This window comes from Gasterosteus aculeatus, chromosome 11, assembly GCF_964276395.1.
Source record: "Gasterosteus aculeatus chromosome 11, fGasAcu3.hap1.1, whole genome shotgun sequence".
NCBI classification, from domain to species: Eukaryota; Metazoa; Chordata; class Actinopteri; order Perciformes; family Gasterosteidae; genus Gasterosteus; species Gasterosteus aculeatus.
Window position 1 is genome coordinate 16,616,347 of NC_135699.1, and position 14,132 is coordinate 16,630,478.

Consider the following 14,132-nt stretch of genomic DNA (forward strand, 5'->3'; position numbering starts at 1 on the left):
CCTCACCGACCAATCACGGCTCAGTCTGCCAGTCGGCGAGCCAATCAGCGGCCGCTGCTTCCGGTGTCGCATTGTGGCCCCGGGACTGTTGTGATGTTAGTTGGCTAAAATGTTGGAATGGACGTTTAGCTTCGAACTGACCGTCAGAAGCGTCTTCTCGTGAATGCTTCGTAATTTCCCGGTACGGGTGTGTTCACAAGAACAACTCTAAATGACCTGACTTACCGAAATGCTCGCGTTTTGTTTCACACCTAGCATCGCATGCTACTGTTTTTAGCCCGGGCCAGCTGGCATGGCGTGAGTTCCGCAAACCGCAAAGACGAATGTCAAGAATGCGTCGAGCTCGCTAATGGCGTATTTTAATCCCGTTTACCGTTTTATTATTAACTACGAATGTTACGCACGTATCCATAGCTTTTGTTGACGTCGTTTTCTTCGGAACCTTCCAGATACACCCGCACTAAAAGCTGTCTCTCAATCACTGTCCGCAGGTCGGGACAAGCCGAAATGGACTCTCCGTCCCCCCCGAGAGAATCCTAGCGGTGACACATCGTGGACCGAACCGTGGCTCTCCTCCCTTCCTATGACACAGCCAATATATGCCCAGCTAGATTCGGTTGAATCGCTGTTGGACGAACTCCCATATATGTTTTATCTGGGCCTGTTCTTCGTCAACGTCCTCATTCTCTACTACGCCTTTCTGATGGAGTACATCGTCCTGAATGTGGGGATCGTGTTTCTGCCCGAGGACATGGACCAGGCGCTGGTGGAGCTCGGGGTGCTGTCCGATCCGGCCTCCGTGCCCTATGACACGGACACGGAGCTGGATGTGTTCGAGGGCTACCTGGAGTGACTCGTCAGAAGACGGGCCCGGGGGGGACGGATTGGACCGGTGAGGACACCAGCTAGTCGTTCACGTGGTCACCAACACCGGTGGAAGAGTAAGCGGCGCACACGAGACTCGTTGTGTTGTCTTTCTGTGTCACTGTCAGAATAAAATTCTAAACAACATACTTACTAAACAATCCAGCGGTTCTATATTGTGTTCTAACATAAAATCTATCTAATGTTTTGGTCATTGTCTCTCTGTGTTGTGGTCGCTGCTTCAGGTTCTCTCGGCTCAAAACACGTTATCGCAGGAAGAGCTTCAGCGCCGTCGGCCACACGATCAGCGCTCGCCCCACCGGAGGAGGATCAGCTGTCCGTCCGAGCTGCAATCTAGCGGTCGCACGCCTCGGGGGTCAGCGCTGACCTCCCGTGTCCTTCACTGCGGACATCAGGACAAATGTTAAAGGCGTGCACTTAAGTAGAAGGAGACAGCTGAGAGGGAAACAAATGTTACTAGAGATGTGGCGCTGGACTCGGAGGTCTGCGTTTGAGCCAGTTCAGGTCCAGCGGTCCGAGTATGACGTGGAAACGTCCATCCGGGCTGTGCAGGAACCGGGGATGGACGGCCCCAAAGAAGTGTGACCTTCCAGAAGAACTGGCACAGAGCGGGAACACGAGGTCCGCTGTCGGTCTGTTGCTTCCTTAACCATTGAGTACCACAAATCACAAGTTTCATTCATCTTCAATGTTCAGAATGCATTGCTACTTCAGAACTGAGGTATAGGAGAGTCCCACAAAACACTCATCACTGTGAGCCCGAACGTAATCGAGGATCCAGGGATGTTATTTATTTGATTCAGTCGGCCTTCTGGTGGTCGATATCATATTATTAGTTGAGGTCTTGTGCACATGCATTTGTAACAGCAGGAGCTACGACGACCGCGATCACAGCTGACCGGCATGTGTCCACCTGATTCCAGCACGAGTTGTGTCGAAAGGCCGAAGGAGAACCCACGAGACGTGCTTCAGATATTTGACTTTCTCAACCCGCCATTTTGTCATTCATGTTTGTTAGTATTCATTTTACAAGTAGACAGGTACAAAAACACTCAACGCATGATATGGATTGCGTGTTTTCTATCCACTTTCTTCTCTTCGGTTTGTACGGATGTAGAAATGTTAATAAGATGTACATCCTTGGCAGCAATAATGAACGGGTTCATGCAATGAGGCGATTCCATACCAGACGTGTGTGATCCGGGGGAAGGGCTGTACATGCTGCAGGTCGGTGAGGAGCACCAGCTAACTCACTAGGTATTGAATTGTTGGCAACAGAGAAAATCCAGTGTTTTTTGCTGCATGCAACACCTCTCTCAGAATAAGCAAATCGTGCATAATAATCATAGTAATGAGGTCGTTGTTCACCAAATAACCAAAAACATTTGTACAAATTCGCGTTTCATTCTCTAAGCATTAGTCGAGACGACTGACTGACAATAACTCATCTGAAGAAGCCTCAATCACACTAAAGCTCAGGATACCGATAGTTATACGTATTGCAAAACACGTTTGGAATTTGATCAAAGGCCAATGGCTCGATACCAGGAAAGGCTCCCTGCGGATGGGCAGTGTGGAACCGTCGTTCTGAGGGTGGAGGGAGGGAGGGAGGGGGCATTAGCGGGCGGATGTCAGTATGATGGGATGGAAAGTTCAACTCTGGAAAAGTTTCATGAGACTGTGCCATTTTCCCTGCATGATGCCACACTGCTCGTGAGACGCCCTCCTCCCCCCCTGGACCTCACAGGGACTGGGACTGATCGTCATCAGGCAACCTACACCTGCCCCCCCGCCAACCCCGCCCCCTCCGCCACCCCCTCCCCTCCTCCACATCTGCTGCTTTGCAGACGTTCACATTCTGGGATCCTAACAGAATTTTATTTTCCGATGTGCATTTAATAAACTTTGAGCGAAGGCTTTTTTCTCGCCACTTCCACTATTGTGTTGCAGCCGACGGAGAAGTTAAATGTTGATCTTGATGAAACTTGAGGCCATGTGCTCGTTTGGATGTCACGCTACATTCTGTCCACTAGATGGCGTCAGCTCACTGAAATTATGTCAACTACCGATGTAACGTGTGATGGCAGCAAGTTTACCAAGATGTTAGAAAGGCATGAAACTATTTCACATAGTTAAATACACAAGAATACATTTGCATAATGTTTCACTTTTTTATTTGAAAATATGGTCAGATAAATATAGAACTGTAAGTCTTAATTAGAATGTATCAGGATATTTTGTCTTAAAAAAAGCTCCCAAAACTGTGTCCTTAATTTTCTGTTACACACTATAGCAATTGATTAATTATTTTTTATAATTATATTAAAATTGTGTCTTCCCTGACTCTGTAAACGCATTGGCGTAAATATAAAAAAGCACCATGATGAACTTAGTGTTGCTGCGTTTGGACACTAAAACAGTGAAAAGGTCAGTTTGCAGCAAAATAGAGAACTGACATTTTATAAAAAAGGAAGCCAAAAGAAGTGCTTGACAAACAAGTGAACTCCGTAAACATATCAAATTATTAGAGAAAAAGAGGAAAGGAAGTAAGAAACCTTGCGACATCCCTTACGTTCATTTTAAAGTGCGTGTGATTGTTAAGCAACGTCTCATTTACAGCAACAGAAATGTGAATAAACAGCAAACAAATCCGTGATTTCATATTTTCAAGTATCAGTGCAATTGTGCTTCTTAACTTTGTGAAACAGTTAAATTAACCATCTCTCTCTCTCTCTCTCTCTTCGTTCCAGTCACGGTTTCTAGAACATACGTGCTTTAGAACCTTTGTTGTGTAGCGTCAACATGTGTGCATGAGAAACACAACAAAGGCTTCTTCTCCTCCTACTGCCAATGGATCCGGTTGTCCTGCTGCTGAAGTCTCTCAAAAACTCCATACGGAATACACTGGTTCCACATCCTGCCACAGACATGGTGAAGATATCACAATGAACATGCGATTATAAAAGGAAGCTAGATAATAGCAGGATGTGCTACACACACACACACACACACAGGCTTTGTTTACCTCAGAGTCTTCATTTTTTTACAGTTTCTCAGACTGGCTGCCAAGCTCTGCGCCCCGACGTCCGTCAGCTTGTTGTACTCCAAGCTGCCCAACAAGAGAAGAAACACGTTAAACAGAACAGCCGATCGACACGTGCATTAAATCTCACTGGCTCATCCTGCGATGTGTGTGTTTGTGTGTTTGTGCGTGGTGAGTGAGGCTTTGGTGACAACACAGATATGCCACATTTTCCTTCTCATTACAAGTTATCCAAGCAGACACACACACACATGTCATGTGCTGTAAGTGCTTCTTACTCCAGGTCGGTGAGCGACGGCGCCTGTGGGAGGACGGCTGCTAAGCTCTCGGCCCCCTCGTCAGAAATCTCATTACTGTTGAGGCTGGAAAGAAATGGAGGGAGGAGAAAGGGAAGTGAAAATGTAGTGGGCTCGATCATGTGCAGCTGTAGGGGTTGTTGTGGGGGACGTGTGTGTGTGTGTGTGTGTGTGTGTGTGTGTGTAATATATATACCTTAAGCAGTGCAGTTTGGGTAAATCCTTCAGCGTGATTGCTAGTTTCTTAACACCCTCGTCGCTGATACAGTTCTGTGAGAGACTAAACGCAGGAAGAGGGGATCCAGCAATGTAGAACACTAAATGCTTCACTTTGTTCAGTGACGTGTAGTTTAGTAGCTTTAGTTTTTATCAGCCATGCTGTGTTTTACTCACTCGAGTATCTCCAGAGAACCGAGGTGAACCAAAGCATCGGCCAGTTTCTCTGCTCCTCCGTCCCCGATCTTACTGTTCTCCATACTAGAGGCAGGTGGGGGGGGGGGGTTAGACACCCTGAAACAAGCACATGAACCCACAGAGAGAACTACAAGTGTTGGTGTGTATATTTACTCTAAGTGTTGTAGATTGTGCAGACCGGGCAGGAGCTCCCAAAGCTGCGAAAGAACCGGGGCACATTTCCCCGGCCCGAGCCTGGAAAGACAGTTTAATCATCATCATCATCATCGTCATCCTCGTCATCATCGTCAGGCCACATGTCAGAGCTACTCACTCAAACTCCAGCTTGTGAAGCTCTTTGACAGCTGGCACTCCCTCTGACAGCACGGAATCCGATTGGCTGGAACTACAATCAAACGCAACACACACACACACACTTCAGCTGGAAAGACAGACAAGAGTTTGTGTGCTGCAAAGCGTCGCCGGGTGTGTTTCTGTGTGTATGCATGCATGCATGCGTGTGCGTGTGTGTGGCGTGTTACCTGAGCGACAGCCTCTTGCGGGCGTGTAATTGCACCAGCTTGGCCAGGTGCTCCACGTGACACGCGCGCGTGGCTTTCAGAGGGTGGGTCTTGAATCTGGACACAGTCTCTCGCAAGAGGACGTCTTCGCCACTCTGCTCCAGCTGCTCCCATAAGGAGATGACATCAGCGATGCACGCCCTAGGAGACACCCACGGTTTGACACTGAAACATCGGCGGGAAACTGATGAAAGGGTGAATTGCCAAAACATTGGGAACCCCAATTGGTGCGGTGGAACTTTTGCGGTTGTGAATCGTGGTACCTATACGTGCTGATGTTGTTCAGCCCGACTAGAGCTCTGAGGCCCGGAATCTGTATCCCAGAATCCTCCAAGTCCAAACTGAACCTCCTTCCCTCCGTTCCGCCACTTTCGAGAACGTTCCTCACGGCAAACACGTCCGACGGCGAGAGCGGGACTCCGTGGAAGGTCAGGACTTCTGGGAGGTTGGCGGCCAGGTGAGCGACTAACCGCTCGCCGCCGTGCGTGCAACCCGCCTCAAAAACATGGTGGCAAGCCTCCAGGACTCGGGCGGGGCTCAGGTCCCCGTGGGAGAGACCCTGGAGGTGCCCTGTCACCAAAGCCCGCTTGGCGGCCACCACGTCTCCGACGGATTTCTCCGTGGACGAGCGGAGCCTCTGCAGCTCGGCCCGGTCGTGGAACAGGAGCCCGACTGCGAACCGCTGGGTGAGATCGAGCTCCTCCCTTTGAGGCCGCCGACGCTCCTTCTGGCCTGGATGGAAAGGGAGCGTCTGGACGAAGGCTCGGTCCGTCACGGCCCTGAGGACGGAGAGAGGAAGAGAGAGTCAAGGGAGTCCGGAGCGCTGAAAGTAGAAGAGAAAGGAGGCTGAGGAGGGATGAGATGTTTCATCAACCACCTCGTTTACCCAAATGACTCCAACGGAGATACTGAAGAGGCCCCTTTTCCTCCGATCAAGAAACGTGTACCTTGACAGAGACAGATGAACCGCTGCCAGGTAGCTCTGCAGGAAAGGGTTGGCCCACAACAGGAAGTGCTCCTCGCTTGCACCAGCGTCTTCATCATACGTCCTCCCCTTCTTTCCCCTCTTTTTGCCATTCTTTCGTGTTCCCATTTCTTCTCCGTCCTCTCCTCGCTCGTCACTCGAGACACCCGGCCTCGTCCCGCGGGGGTAGGAGAAGAAGAGCCCCGTCCTTTGGCCGAACGCCTTGAGTTGGGCAGATATGGCTTGTTCGGGGGACAGAATGGCAGAGTTTGCTTTGACGCCCTTCCAGGCCAGAGAGCTCAGCTGGGAAAGCCACTCTCTCTCAGTTCCGTCCACTTCGCCGCCAAAGCTCCTCATTTCCTCTCCGTCGACTCCGTCTTCCCCTTTCTCGCTTTGGGTGCGAGAGCGGGTGTGAACCGGCGCTGTGGGCCGCGTGCTTCTTCGGCGCCTGACGGCCGGAGAACTTGAGATTTGTGTTTGCGGTTTTTCTACGGATCGCCCAGATAGCGATTGAGGTCCGACCTCCGAGAGCGCGCTCCTTCTCTCCTCCTCCAGTTTCAGGCAGAGCACTTGATGACAGAGCCCGGTTAGAGTTCTCGGCAAGTGGCCTAAACCTTTGCAGTGTTCTAACGCCAAGCAGACCAACCGACACAGTCCAGGGTTCCAACAGAGGAGCTGCAGATAGCTGCTGCTTTTTAACAAGCCCAAAGCGGTCGCTCTGAGGTCCGGGTCAGTGAAGTACCGGGATAAACACGTTTCTACGTTGGCGGGGTTGAAGCCGCACACCTCCAAAAGACTGTCGGTCCGCCTCAGCAGCTGGCTGGCGCTGCCCCGCGGCCGCGTGGTCAGCAGCAGGGTGCAGCCCGGGAGGAGGAGCCTCTGAAGGACGGCCGAGTACAACTGTCTCACCGTGAAGGCCGGCGCTTTGCTGTCTTTGTGCAACGACGTTATCAAGTCTTTCTCCTGCGTCTGGAGGAGGATTTCATAGTCCCGCACCTCGTCGAACCCATCGAATATGACGAGCACGCGCTTAGGGGCCGCGAGGATTTGAGCGTACACCGCCTCGGGGTCCGTGCAAGGAGGGGCCAACGAGGAGAAGTTCAATAGGAGGGTCTGAAGGCTGTGGGACGCTTCCGGTAAAGAGAGCGCCTTGCCGTCTAAAAAGAAGACAAAGTCGAACTCTGGCAAGCAGTTCCTGGACCAGTCGAGGCACAGCTTCCTGACCAGGGTGGTTTTTCCCATGCCGGCGTTGCCGAGTAGCAACACGAAGCGCTTGGGTTTGTCGCCCTTTGAGCCTTTAAACATCTGAGTGGAAAAAGACAAACAGGAATTAAAAGTACTTCTGTAGGACGAATGTCATAAACGAATCCTACGTTTGCTGTGTCCCAAACGGGACACTCTTACCTGAAGGTGCCCCAAAAGGCTTTCTCGTCGATCTGTGTCTCCCGCAATAACCAGGTCCTTCTCCAGGACTTTGTTGGTGTTCTTCCCTGAGTGGAGAATCTCTTTCCGGCTCACCTGCACGTCTACGTACTGAGAAGTCAGACTGAGGCCGGACTCCATTTCCTGGCAGGTTTGACTAACGTGCGCTTTGGCTTCCACGATGTAGTCCTTCACGACCTCTGAAAAACAAACAGAACTGCATTTTTGCAGCTGCTCTGTTGTGATGTACACAAGGAAGTTGTTTTCATCAAAGCAGAAGAGGAGCGAGTGGCAACATACGCGGAACATCGAGGGCAGCAGGAGACGGCGGAACGGCCGATTCCTCCGTGTCTGAAATGCAAAAGGCCGATTTGTAACAACTGTACCCAGAACGCTGCACGCGAGGAACGAGACATCAGAGTCACCGGTGCTCACCGCCGCCGGGGGAGGAGGGGGAGGGGCGGGAGGCACGCGTCGGAGAGCCGGCCCTGCTCGCCGCGTCCGACAGGGATCCGGCGGGGGGCGAACTCATTTGGACTGGCGCTACCGCTCCGTCCACTGCAAGCCCAAGAGAAGAAGTGTCATTGACCTAGACGACCACATACACGTGCACATGGCAGATCACAGACTTGTGTACTCACTTGGGGAGAGGGGGGGCACTTCCTGTTTGAAGGGTGGTGAGGCAGCAGGAACTGCATTAGAAACAGGGGTAAGGAGTAAGTGCTGGGGGTATAGATGGGGGCGGGGGGGGGGGGGGGGGGGGGGTATTACGTTCACATCATAGCTCAAATCTTCTGGAAAGTTTATCCCAGCATGCTGACTGAAGGCAGACCGGCATCCCTCACTGGAAATGACGGCGTCCTTTTCAATTCAACCACCGGCTGCCACCAAAGTTCTAGAATGTTCAAATCCTTTCGTGGGAACGGGGGGGGGGCTTTAATTGAATAAAGGAGGACCAAGGACTGAGCCTCGGGAGCCTCCGTAGGCCACTGGATACATAAAGTTATGACAAAATATTCTACATATTTGACCAGTGATTGATGGGACTACACAGTCGACATTGCACATGAATGGATGTGACTAACCGACTCACCCAATATGTAAGTGGGTGCAGCAGCTGTGTTGGGGAGTGGAAGGCTGATAACCGGATGAGAGACTCTCAGGGCCCGGACCATCTGGTAAGCTGCAGCGTCTGGGATGGGGATGAACTGGATGGAGGGATGGAGGTGCAGGATCCTCGGCGGGGGGGCGAAGAGGCCCGCCGTCTCTGCAGAACACGGATGTGACCCTGTGTCAGTGCCAAAGAAACGGGAGTTATAAAAAGCGCCGAACTGATCTGGAGGAAGCAGGCTGAAGTGAGAGTTCTCCTTTTGGTTCATCAACTCCTCATCTAATGACTTCAGAATGATACTGCCTGTTTCTAAAATCCACATCATGCAGAGCCAAATAACCTTTAACCCACGGGTCTAATGCTTCTTCTCCAGCCGCTCAAGATTGGCCTTGGTTCTAAAATGTCACTTCATCAAAGTAGGCCTAATGTTTGATGTTTAATCTGTATGCTGAAGCCGTTAAAGGACTATGAATGAGTTGGAAAAGTGGAAAGAGTTTAAATGGGATTTGCTTCCCGTTGACAAAGACTGAGAGTTGTGGCTGTTATTTTGAAAAACAAGCCTAATCCTGGGCCTCCGGTTTATATATGGGTACCCTATGTGCCTTTTATTTTGAAGGGACATTCATATCTTTTGAGCTGTAGTGTGATTTGAATATTGATACACATGGGTGAGTGTGTAATGTCTATCAGCAGGAACATCAGGAACGTACCTCGGGTGACTGGTGGCTCAACCTGCGCCACGACGGTTTCTGGTCGACCTTGAAGAGTTGAAGAGGCAACATCACAACTCGGCCCTCAGCCCAACTCACATCAACCCACCGCAACTTTCCTTAACAACAAAACATCTTAGCATTTCTGCTAAAGCACACTGTATTTATATATACAAAGTGCGTTAGTTGCTGCCACAGTGCAGGTTAAATATTTCACAGCCACGGCGTGAATGCATAACAGACATCAGACGCTGGGGGGTCGGTCACCTGCTGCTCTGTGTCTTTTGGGCCGTGACGGTGAGTTCTCATCGGTGCATCGTTGCAACCGGGGTGCTGGAGAGAAGAAATAAAAGCAGAACTAAGTCAACTTTCCAAGCATGCACAGTAGCTTCATCACTTGCAGAATGTTGTGTCTGCAATCCTAAAGTTCGGTTTTCTACGACGGAGGAGGGATCAGCAGGGTTTCCCCACACAGCTCGGGGAGGGTTCTTCTACCTCGGGCTCTTTTTCTCCTGCTGCCTGTGCGGTTGCTTGTTTTATCCGTCTGCTGCTGCTGCTGCGGGACGTCTGGGCCGGCCGGCTCTGTGTGCATGGGAAGAGCACCTGAAGTGTTTGGAAGAGCAAGCAAAAGAATCAGCGACGCACAGTGAACCAGAGCTGGAAAAACAGGGCAGTGAAGCATGTTTCTCAAAACCAGAAAAACCAGAAATAATTAAATGAAATAATTATAGGTGATATGGAATCTGCCCTTCTTTGATGAACACGATCTAAAGAAGGTCTTTCACATTCCTCCTTGGTTCATATTGATTGCTTGTTGGTCGTGAAATGAGGAAACAGAAAGCAGAGCTCCTTACTGCAGGTGCTGAGTTCCTCCTCACACTCCAGCGATGGGTCATTGAAGAGCACATCCGTGTCCAGGTAAGGAACTGTGTGCAGAGGGGCAGACACTCGATCACCCCTCTGTTCATTCATGTGTTCATACGTGTGTGTGTGTGTGTGTAAGCCGTATATATATTACACACTGAATGGGAGGGAGGTCTGGTTGCAACCTACCCACAAACTTCCCAAGGTAATCGTCGTTCAGGTATTCAGATAAATCATCTAAAACACAAATAATACGCATCACTGGTCAAAACACTTGGCACAGTTGGCTCTCGCGTCTTTTATTCAGTACTTGAGGTGTGAAATGAGGTCAAAGCAGTAGCTCGACGACTCATGTGGAACGGTTCCAGAGTCCAGACGGGTTTATAAAGCTCCACTAACCTGGTATTTCTCCCAGGTCGGGGCAGATGAACGGGTCCTGATCCACATCCTGCATCCTTACACCTGACGACACACACGCACGCAAAAGGCAATTAGGAAGCGATGATATCGACGCTTAAGAACCGAAAGCGTCACGCGGTGTTGAAGCAGCACTCGATTGAATTACTTCTTAATACATAATAAGTATAATGCAAACATACGCCATCTGAATCACACGGATTGAGATACTGTATTCATTAAGAGAAATGCATCGTTCATCTCAAGATGCAAACTGCCCGAGCTCTCTTACATTTTGCATGATTTACTTTACTTTTTTAAAAACTTTTGGTGACATTTCAAGTTTATCTTTGGGTGAACGTGCACACGTTTGCCGTTGGTAGTTCCTTCCCTTCTTTCTCTCTCTCTTCTTTCAGTTGAAGCACGGCGACATGGTGCACGGCGCTGAAGTCAGAATTGAAAGTCAGAAGTGACTTTGTGACAGTTGAAGGTGCCGCCTTACGAGGCGGGTTCGAGGCTCCTCGCGCACGGATCAAGCACCACTAGTAATCACTATCAAACCGTATCAAATGAACTTTGCACACGCAGGCGATGAGACAGAACCACGGCCGGTAGCTCTGAGAGGCCTGTCTTGGTGACTCGTTGAGCCACTTTGAACACAATAAATCTGCTTATTTTTTGCCTGAAAGGCCAAAAAGGGAGTTTCTCTAACTGGCCCCTCGGCGGCCCCCTTGTGTTTTTAAACAAACTCTGAGAACCACTTGACCTTTTCGTTCGGTTTGTGGGTCATTTCACATCGGCCTCAACGCCAGCTGCATGTCCACTGGGCTGCCGTCTCAACTCATTCGGACCAATAAACTCAGACTCCACTCCAGGAAATATACAAAAAAAAAAATAGCGCACGACTTTTCACGTTCCTAAAAGGCGTCGGCTCCAGAAGTCATTGCCAGACTGCCAAACAGTTTGGCAACTATGTGGTTTAACAGGCACTCGGGTTACACGGGCACGGCAGCTTTCGGTTAGAATCACACCCTCGGCACACTGACCCCTGGACACACGCGTGGACTTTCCACTTTAGGAGATTAACTGTGAGCAAACACGTTTTCAATGTGTGCATTTAATGTGTGCAACATTATCACACATCTACGTCTCCGACCAGGCCGAGCATGTCGCGTGCAGCTGCTGTACGGAGGAGGATGATAACACAGCAGGTGCTATTTTTAAATGCAAACAGCAGCAGACGCCTCGTTGCCTGACAACACACACAAATAATCGACAAGGAACTTGCCATCTTAAATAAATCAAAGGCAAAAATAAATAAATTGTAATTCGGATTATTCAGTAACGGAGCTCGTGCACATAAACAGTATTTAGAGAGGACCTGTGCGCCCCCCCCCCCCCCCCCCTCCCCTCTGTTCCAGATCCTGCTGTTGCCCTTTGGATGAAGGGGTTACCTGCCTGGTGAGATGCTTCTTTCCTTCTGCAGGAGTAAAACCCTCCGGTCGGCTGTGTCCCTTCTTCTAGTGCTCCACGCATTCTCGGATGAAGCTTCGCGCACAACTTCTCAGTGTGCCAAGTGCGCCATCAATGAGCAGTCTTTTGCTTTCGCTTTGACTTTAGAGCTCTCGGGGAGGGCGGGGGGCTCTCAGTGGAAACCACAGACGGTGTGTAAATAAAAAAGTTTGTGCACCCACAGACAGACACACACACACAGACACACTGACCCAGTTATCTATTACTTTGATTGCTGTTGTCGTCATGTAACTTCCCCCCCATCACTGAGATCACCATCGATAGTACCGCCTCTACCCGTCTTTGCCAATTACTGCAGATAACTGATCTGGCAGTAAGTATTTATCCCTGTTTACCTGTCTAAAAGTTTTCCGGCAGAAAAACTGTGTGTGTGTGTGTGTGAACATGCACGTACAAACCCAGGGGGTCAAATGTGGCGCTCAATCCTTAAAATGGGAAGGTTTAGTCATTGACGGCGAGGTGACCGGAGGAGTGAGGAACCCGAACACAAAGGGAGGCGAGGTGGAGTCTGAGGCTTTATGGTGGGTGTCTTTTCTAACTAAGACTCAAGTCTGAATTATCCAACGGATCGGGGCTCGAGCTAAATCACATCCGAGATCAAATCCCTCTCCGTTCCATGACATCACCGCCAGCTCCAGATGTCTTTGTGTCTTTGGTTGCAGTGTGAAAACACAGCCTTCTTTCCTCCCATGCTCGGTATTTGGGATCAACGCCAACTCAAAAGTGAAAGCGAGGTACAGCGCCGCAGCCTGTTCAGGCAACCGACCCTTTCAAAGCATGAACAAAGCCGGCCTTTCATTTTGTGGCCTTGACTGGAAAGTACCGGAGGGGAAATTAAAAGGGAAAGGCTCTGGTAGGCAAAGGCCCGGCTGGTAGAAGAACTAGGGGTACAGAACATGACCTGATAGACTGGCTACTCACCCCATTGCGTCTCCACGCTCGCCTCCACCTCGCCATCCTCCTGCGAGTCCTCGGTGCTGCGAGTTGTGGTAAAAAAAAGTTCTGCAAGGCCCGACGGCACGCCGTGACCCGCGCCCGAGGACAAAGGGGGATCGCCGACGTCGGCGTGAGAAAGTAAATGAGCAACGTCTTCGGGGAACCCCGCACCGCATTGCACCTCTCTCATCAGGGAGAGCAGGTCCTCCGCCGCGCCGGCCGTCCGGTCCGCCTCCCACCAGCCGTCCACATCCCCCGGCGGCGCCGCGCGATCCTGGTCCAAAAAGGCCGGCTGCCCGCCGACGTCTGCGGAGAGAGGGAGGCCTCTCATGTCCACCTCCGCGCATCGAAGAAAGGAGTCAGCGTGCGAACGCAGCGTCCTGCAGGCCGTCGCCAGCTCCGTTTCCTCTTCCACGTTGCGATCGGGGCATCGCGCTCCGCCAGCCTGCCAGGCAGGAGTCACACTGGGAACCAGAGGCAGCAACATCCCCGGCCCGCTACCTGCTCCAAGCGCTCTGTCTCCTCCTCAGAATTCCCCCTTCGTCCACATCCACTTTCATTATCACTTTCCTGCTTCTGCATTGAATCGGCACCCTTTCACTATTCCGTGGTGTGATGTGAGGCTGCGATTGGGTCGTCACAGACTGTCGGCGCAGAGGAGAGGTGGTGTTCACCCCACCCAGCCTCCAGGTGTGTCCCAGATGATCTGCTCCCCCACACAACTGCCCAGCAGGGCTCAGATGGTTGATTTACAGTTGATTTAATTTGTTTTTTTCCTCTTTAAAGGGGCGCAATGATTTTTTCAGGAAGCGTCTCATTAAAAGAGGAAGATGTGTGAACTATTTCAGCTATTTGTTTATAGAAAAGACGTCAGAAACGTTAGCGGGTGGAGGGTAGATTATGCTTACACGACAAGATTTGTTCCTTTTCAGACTCAATACTTTTATTCATCACCATCTTCCTACATCAACCCTGTTATTTATCAGCCAATTGAACAA

General features: G+C 50.6%; 2 protein-coding genes across 10 annotated transcripts; one reads left to right on the forward strand and one right to left on the reverse strand.

Moving 5' to 3' along the window:
• Position 1: 1 nt before the first annotated feature.
• Positions 2-2,802, forward strand: dexi (Dexi homolog (mouse)). Of its 6 annotated transcripts, none has more exons than XR_005713365.2 (3): positions 2-95; positions 492-941; positions 1,110-2,802. XR_005713365.2 is itself a non-coding variant. In XM_040189831.2 (3 exons), exon 2 carries the CDS (start codon positions 584-586, stop codon positions 851-853), a length of 270 nt encoding a protein of 89 aa, XP_040045765.1. In that variant the 5' UTR covers positions 42-181; positions 492-583; the 3' UTR covers positions 854-892; positions 1,110-2,802. The 6 variants fall into 6 exon arrangements, 1 of the variants encoding a protein (XP_040045765.1); XR_013451357.1 differs by having other exon boundaries at positions 42-181; positions 492-987; XR_005713362.2 differs by having other exon boundaries at positions 42-181.
• A 240-nt stretch (positions 2,803-3,042) lies between these two features.
• On the reverse strand, positions 3,043-13,760 carry ciita (class II, major histocompatibility complex, transactivator). 4 transcript variants are annotated; one of them, XM_078084101.1, is made up of 22 exons: positions 13,120-13,760; positions 10,669-10,731; positions 10,459-10,506; positions 10,260-10,331; positions 9,901-10,008; positions 9,673-9,738; positions 9,406-9,453; positions 8,678-8,851; positions 8,226-8,276; positions 8,020-8,142; positions 7,885-7,935; positions 7,567-7,784; positions 6,146-7,467; positions 5,462-5,977; positions 5,160-5,339; positions 4,952-5,023; positions 4,792-4,872; positions 4,618-4,701; positions 4,421-4,504; positions 4,207-4,290; positions 3,911-3,994; positions 3,043-3,802 (listed from the first exon to the last, which is right to left on the reverse strand). In XM_078084101.1, exons 1-22 carry the CDS (start codon positions 13,619-13,621, stop codon positions 3,727-3,729), a joined length of 4,107 nt encoding a protein of 1,368 aa, XP_077940227.1. In that variant the 5' UTR covers positions 13,622-13,760; the 3' UTR covers positions 3,043-3,726. The 4 variants fall into 4 exon arrangements, with proteins under 4 accessions (XP_077940227.1, XP_040045754.2, XP_040045755.2 ...); XM_040189820.2 differs by having other exon boundaries at positions 8,678-8,872; positions 13,120-13,759; XM_040189821.2 differs by lacking the exon at positions 13,120-13,760 and adding an exon at positions 12,120-12,318 and having other exon boundaries at positions 8,678-8,872.
• Between the last annotated feature and the right edge of the window lie 372 nt (positions 13,761-14,132).